The following is a 6,768-nucleotide window of genomic DNA, read 5'->3' on the forward strand; positions in this document are numbered from 1 at the left end:
GCGGCGCGGCGTGCTGCCCCGCTCCGCCATCTCCCCCGTCTACACCTTTGGCGCGCCCGCCGTGTTCTGCGAGGGCGCGCGCGGCGGCGGCGCCTGCGCCTGTGCCCCCGCCGACGACGCCGGCGGCGACCGCGCCGGCGCGCAGTGCGGCGGCCTGCTGCAGGCGCTGGGGCTGCCAGAGGGCGCCGTCAGGTGGGCGCGCGTGCCTGCCTCGCCTTGCGGGACCCAGCTGCCCACCGGCAGTCGGCCAGCGGCTGTGGCGGCGGCCTCTCTCCTTGGTCCGTGGCGCTCCTCCCCATCCCGCCTGATCCCCCATCCCGCCTTGACCCCTCCCCCCTCCCCTCCCCTCTCCCCCCACACCCCCACCCCGCAGGAATGTGCTCATGGCTCGCGACATCGTGCCCCGCGCCTTTGCCTGCGACTACTCTCTGGTGGCAGACCTGCTGAAGCGCGTGTCGGAGTCGTTCAGGGACCACCGCTGCCTCAACTCCTCGCGCACGGTGCGTGGGCGGGCGCAGCGCTGCGGCAGTGCGGGGCATGTGCAGCCCGGCTGCGCGCCTGTGGTGGTGGTGGGCGCAGCTCCGCCGGGCGCCAGCTCATGCCGTCGCGGCTCACCCTCCCCCGCCTCCCGCTGTGCCCCACCTCCTCACCTCCCTGTTCCCTCCCTTTCCTTTCCTCCCCTTCACTTTCCTCCCTCCCGAGCAGGTCATGTTTGACTTCATCGGCAAGGTCATGGTGCTGCAGCCAGACGACGCCGCCAGCTACGTGGCGGGCGAGGGCCACCACCCGCTGCTGCCGCCCGGGCCGGGGCTGTACGTGGTGCGAGAGCCCACGCCTTTCAACAATGTGGCAGGTGGGCGCGCTGCTGGCGGCGGCGTGTGGTGCTTTAGTGTGTGGCGGCGGCAGGCGCCTGGGGAGGCGCTGCTGCCACACTCCTGTCTGGCCTGCCCATGCCGGGGCCCCTGCACGCCTGCTCACCTGCCGCCTGCTTACTCCTCTGCACCCCCGCCTGCAGCCACCCTGAAGCGCGACGCCAGCTTTGTGAGCCAGGCGGTGCAGCAGGCCATCAGCAACCTGCCCGCCGCCGCCGCGGCCGCCGCCGGCGGCGACGCCCCCGCCGCCGCGGCCGCCCTGGCCGCTGTCCCCGCGAAGCCCGCCGCCCTGGCCAAGGCGCAGCCGCCCGCACGCGTGGTGGCCAACGCGCGGTGCGTGTGCTGGGCGTGCTGCGCCGCGCTGTGCTTTGCTTCGCCGCCGCAGCCCTGCTGGCAGCGCTACGCTCCGTCCCTATGGCACACCGCCTGCAGCTGCCTGCGTGCCACGCTCCTCGCAGCTGCCGCTCCAGCTGTGCGCCTCTGCCCCTTCCGCTCACCCTGCCCCGTACCCCCGCGAACCCCCTGTGTCGCAGCGAGGCTGTGTGGGAGCTGATGAACACGCCCCACCCGCTGGACATCCTGGCCGACCCGGGCGCCTATGGCGACCTGGGCGCCATCTCGCGCTACCACAACCCAGACAACTACACGCGGGCGGTGGGGGGCGTGCTGGCCGCGCGCGGCGCCGCCTTCCGCCGCCTGGTGGCCAACGCCGCCGACACCTGCGGCATGCGCTACTTTGCGCCGGTGCTGGACCCGGCGCAGCAGCGCGCGGCCGCGGCGGCGGCCGCCGGCGGCGCCGCGGCCAACGGCGGCGCCGCAGCCGCTGCCGCGCCGACCTCGCCCGGCGGCAAGCAGCTGCTGCGCCTGGCGCGGCGCCGCGGCAGCGCCGGCAGCCTGAGCGGCGCCGGCGGCAGCAGCCCTCAGCTGGCCTGAGGCGGCCCGCGCCCGCCCCTCGCCCCACATGCTGCTGCCCGACAGCCCGCCCGTCGCCCCGCATGGGGAGCGCATGCTCCCCGGGGCGAGCAGGCCTGCGTGCGGGCCCCCGCCCAGCGCCTACCGCCTGCCTGTATGCATGCATCTGTGCCAATAAGAAGACCGCACCCGTCCAATTGAGCGCACCCGTGAGAGTTGATTTTGAGAGCCACATAGACCCGTCCGTCCGTGTCCCCACCCTGATATTCTCTGCACCTCCTCTGGTGCCCTCCTCCCAGGGGGCACGCCACATGGAAGCCCCGCCTTCCCCCTCTGCACCCTGCCCAGTTCACTCCCCTCCCCCGCCTCTGTGCTGGCGTGGGGAGGCAGCCGCTGTATCTCTGAGCCTGTTGAACGCCCGGCACCCACCCCCAGCGCTCTCTTCTTTCCTTCTCCATTCTTCCCTGTGATTCATCCATGCAGATCCTCTCTCCCACCACCGCCCGCGGCGCCCCCAGCGGTCCCCACGACCGCTGCGTGCGCCGGGCGGGCACCCCAGGTTGTGTCTGTACAGCCCCCCATTCCTCCCCATCTTTTGTGTGATGTGTGCCAATGTGATGTCATCATGGTCATAATGCGATGTCCCCGTGCGTCCCCTGCAACACTTCTTCTCCCGCCCTGCCCCTGTGCACTTTTTTGGCCCGAGAAGCCTCGGCGTTGCCATACCCGCAACACTTGCTATTTCATAGTCCCTTCTCGAGCTGGATTGTTTCATGACACTTGGTCAACTGTAACATTTGCTGTGCAGCAATCTGCCTACGCGCTGCCGCCGCCGCCGCCGTGCTGGTGCACGAACGCGGCTGCCTGCTGCAGCTCGCCCCGGCTGGTGTGCTGCTTGAGCACGTTGTAGTGCGCCAGGCGCTGCTGGTTGGTCATGTGGAGGGCCAGCCGGGCGCGGTAGGAGGCCAGTACGTCTGCAGGCACGGCGTCTGCAGCTCAGGCGGTGGCAGGTGTTGGCGTTGGGAGAAGCTTAGGCCTGCCTGGCGACATGCAGCTGAGGCTTCTTGCCAAGCCAGCATTGCTGCTCTGTTGCTGCTCACCTTCCAGCCGCCCCAGCAGGTCTGACACAGCCACCAGCATGGCTCCCTCATCACCCTCCAGTGCGCCGCCATCCGGCAGCGCCGCCGCCGCCTGCGCCACACTGGCCGAGGCCGGGCTGGTGCCAGCCGGTGGCACGATGGAGGTGGCACCAGGGCTGCTGCACGGCAGGGAGGCTGCCGCTGCAGCCTCTGCCCCTTGCTGCTCCTGCTCCTCCTGCTGCTCCTCCTCCTCCTGCTCCTCCTCCTGCTGCTCCTCCTGCCGCCGGCCCCCGCCTTCCTGCGCAGCACCAGCTGCCGCCGCGGGCCTCACCAGCTCCACGCTGGCAGCGCCCAGCCCCAGCGGCCGGAAGCGCAGCTCGTCCCCGGTCCCCGCTGCCAGCAAGCGCTTTAGCTCTGCCGCCCGCGTCAGGTACACACAGCTGGGCTGGTAGCGGTAGCTGGTCAGGCGCGCTGTGTGCTGCACGCCGGCGGGCAGCAGCGTCAGGGTGGCCTCTGCGGGTGGCCTCTGTGGGTGGTCTGGCTTGCTGCCGAAGATGGCCACGCCATACCGCACTGAAGGCATGCGACAGGGGAGCGGCAGGCAGGCGCAGTGACATGCAGCCCGGGCGCACACGCCTGCATCTGGCGGCAAAGCAGACGCACTGGTGTCAAAACTGGCGCCGGGTCGAGCCGCCACTGCTGCAGCTGAGCACAGGGTGAGGGCAAGGCTCACCAGGGATGTGGATGCTGCCGTCTTGGGCTGGAGGCAAGCGCAGGCAGTAGCTGCCTGTGTCAAAGGGCTCCAGCCCCCGCCACTTGTTGGAGGCACCCGTGGAGGGACCCTCCTGCCGCACCGGGAGGCAGCCCTGCTCCTGGGCCACGCCGCCCTCGCTGCCTGCATTCCCCTCCTCCACCCGGCGGCGCTTCCCCGCGCCGCGCGCGCTGCTCCCTCTGCCAGGCTGCGCAGCCGGTCGGCGGGATCTGGGAGGCGGCTGGGCTGCTGCATGGGCAAAGAACTGCTGGGCTGCCAGGGAGCCCGAGCGCCACAGGGAGACCGTGATGCAGCACGCGCCGTTGTGTCGGAAGGCCAGCACATCGCCCTGCCTCGCCTGCACCAGCAGCACCACGGGCAGGCAGCGAATCGGGGGGGGTGCCACATCAGCGGGCAACACATGCATGTGAGAGCTCCTCCCCCTCTTCCTCCTCCTCATCATCATCATCATCATCCCACTCATCCTCCCACCCCTCGGAAGCCATAGTTTGATCCGATGAAGTGAAGTCCACATCCACCCCATTCTGCTCATCCTGCTGGGGTGACCCCTCACTGCCAGCCTCTCCACCAGACCCGCTGGCAGCCGCCGCCAAGGCACGTGCCTGCTGGGACGCCGCCCCCCACACCTCGGCAGTCACGCGCCCCACGCCGGCGGGGCGCACCACCAGAACGTCGCCCGCTGCCACCTGCGCAGCGCAGCGCGAGGCAGGCCGAGCGGACCCTGGCGCTGAGATGGCGTGCCGCGCTTTGCGCAGCTGGGCTGCCGTTGTTTCAAGGCCCCAGGAGGCAGGCAGCGCCCCAAGCAGAGCGCTGGCAGAGCGCACCTGGTTGCCGAGGAGGAAATGCTGGGGCAGCTGCAGGGAGGCCTCCCCGTGCTCGTCTCTGACCTGCCATAAGGAGGCCGCCGCGCTCACGCTCATGGCCCTGCTGCCGCCGCCTTGTGAGGCTGCCGTGGGTGCAGGGGGCAGCACCTTGATGCGGCCCTGGGTGCAGGTCAGGCAGCATGCCTCTGCGCAGACCCAGCCTGCAGGAGGGGAGGGAGGGAGCTGGAGAAGGTGCGCAGGATGGAAGCAGCAATAGCAGGTGTCGGGAGTGTGGGGAGCGGCAATTGCTGCTTCCAGCGGAATCTGGCCCGCACCTGGCAGCGCCACCTCAGCCCGCGACACGGCGTGCTCCGAAAGCGTGGCGCAAAACTGGCCGCTCCCTGCGGGCCACTCCCGCCAGCAGCCACGCCGCGGCTCCGCCGCCGCCTGCGGCTGCTGGGGCCCGCTCTGCGTGGCTGGCTCGTCGCTCTCCGCGTGCGGCAGGTGTGGCGCCGGCTGGATGCCCGGGTGCACAAAGGAAGCTGCCAGGCCGTCGGCGAGCTGGCGGCACATCTCCTCAACAGTGCAATCCCGGGACAGCAGGTCCTGCCAGCCCTGCTGCTGGGTGTAGAAGGTGTGCGGGCGGAACAGCTTGAAGCCAGCCACGTCCCTGCCGTTCACATGCGCAAGCTGCACACGTGCACACGCAGGCGGACGTGAGGCCATGGGTCGAGGAAAGCACGATCAGCGCGGATCATGCATGATGCGCACGGCGGGGCGGCTTGCCAGGGACAGCTCACCCAAACTTTCGCAACATCGAATGCTGCCTCCGCTGCCTGGCGCGTCTCGTGAATGCCCAGCGGCATAACTTGTTCCCGAATCTTCAGACGAGGCTGCCACACCGCCCGACCCATGCCGTCCGTCGCCTGCAGAACCGCATCTGGCGGTGGCTGCCGCCGCTGTTCCGATGCCTCCATGCCGCTTTGCAGTGTAAGGTAGGCTGCCCCTGGGGGTTCTATCAAAGGCCTTCCGCCTTCACACCAGCAGCAGCAGCACCTGCATCGGGAGGGGGAAGGGCAGCGGGCCGTGCTGCTTTGGCGGCGCCACAGCCGCGGGGGTGCGGGCGCGCCGCCCACAAGCAAGCGTGCGTCTGCCTCTGCGCCATCCGTGCCGTTGGACGCCTTCAGCACCGCGGAAGCCTCAGCTGAGCACCTTGTCTCCGCGATCACACGATGCGCCCCATCGCGATTCAGGAGCTCTCCTGTATCTCTATTTGCTGTATCTATATTTGCTTCTAGTGCAGTAGCGGTGAACGTTGGATGAAACCAGGAAGGAGAAGGGACACCACCTTCTACCTCCCTCAAGGGTATTAACGATTAATGTTGCTCTGAATTTGCCTGGCGGCGGCAAACCAAGCAGAAGCACGGCCGTCGCACCAGCGCGCCACATTGCCTGGGCTGCCCGCCGCCGCCCACACAGCACACTCCTGCTCTACTTCGCCACGAGAGCTGTTGCACCCCACTTGCACCCCCGGGGGTTGGCGTCTCGACATAAAAATTGGCGCCACATCGTCGTAAGAATTCAGCCAAGTGAGCACTCCATCACCAGTGCAAGCGTGCGCCGCACTGCGCTAGCCCTGCGCTAGCCCTTGCACGCCCAGCTCACAAAAGAAGCCCCAGTCTGCATCGGCCTCCTGCAGCCCCGCCAGCGCTGGATCATTGTCGGGGCGCGCCGTCCAGGCCGCCGTCGCCACCAGCGCGTCGCGGCTGGGCGCCGCCAGCATCTCGGCCAGGCCGGTGGCGGGGTCCACCAGCCAGCATCCGCCCGCAAGAACGCCCACCCCCACCAGGCCGCTGGGCAGGCCTGCCGCCGCAGCTGTCCCGCTGGCGGGCCGCGCCAGAGCTGCATGCAGGGCGGCCCAGCCCTGGGCGCCGCCGCCGGCTCGCACCAGGTACCAAGGCAGGACCGGCGGCGGCTGCGCCGCGGGGCCGTCGCCGCCGCAGCAGCTGCCTGGCAGCGTCGCCTCGCCCGCCGACGCCTGGCGGCCCAGCAGCGCGCAGCCTTGCCCCACCCCCACCACCACGCACCCCGCCCAGAACCGCTGCCACACAAGCTCCAGGAGGCCGGCCTCCACCACCTGCCGCCGCACCGCCTCCACCTGCTGTTCCTGCGCCTCTGCCTCCCCTACCACCGCCGCCGCTGCTGCTCCTGCTTGCTCGCTGGCATCATGCACCGCGCATGCTGGCCCAGCTGGCCCGGCGCCTGCTCGGGGTGTCCCCCAATCCACTATGATGACATCAGCACGACTCAGCGCCAGCCATCCTCATCCA

The 6,768-nt window shown here is 70.0% G+C and overlaps 2 protein-coding genes across 2 annotated transcripts in view; one reads left to right on the top strand and one right to left on the bottom strand.

The window, feature by feature from the left end:
• Positions 1-2,595, top strand: part of CHLNCDRAFT_56546 (hypothetical protein) — a gene marked incomplete at its 5' end in the record, with an annotated part of 7,894 nt that extends 5,299 nt beyond the window's left edge. The window contains 5 exons of the mRNA XM_005851793.1: positions 74-192; positions 374-500; positions 706-853; positions 1,016-1,205; positions 1,406-2,595. Coding sequence (XP_005851855.1) covers positions 74-192; positions 374-500; positions 706-853; positions 1,016-1,205; positions 1,406-1,805 — 984 coding nt within the window. The 3' untranslated portion in view covers positions 1,806-2,595. The remainder of the gene's footprint in view (positions 1-73; positions 193-373; positions 501-705; positions 854-1,015; positions 1,206-1,405) is intronic.
• Positions 2,596-6,068: 3,473 nt separating this feature from the next.
• CHLNCDRAFT_133379 (hypothetical protein) overlaps positions 6,069-6,768 on the bottom strand; it is a gene marked incomplete at both ends in the record, with an annotated part of 2,853 nt that continues 2,153 nt past the window's right edge. Inside the window, one exon of the mRNA XM_005852118.1 lies at positions 6,069-6,657. Coding sequence (XP_005852180.1) covers positions 6,069-6,657 — 589 coding nt within the window. The remainder of the gene's footprint in view (positions 6,658-6,768) is intronic.

This window comes from Chlorella variabilis (assembly GCF_000147415.1).
Source record: "Chlorella variabilis unplaced genomic scaffold CHLNCscaffold_1, whole genome shotgun sequence".
Lineage (NCBI taxonomy): Eukaryota > Viridiplantae > Chlorophyta > Trebouxiophyceae > Chlorellales > Chlorellaceae > Chlorella > Chlorella variabilis.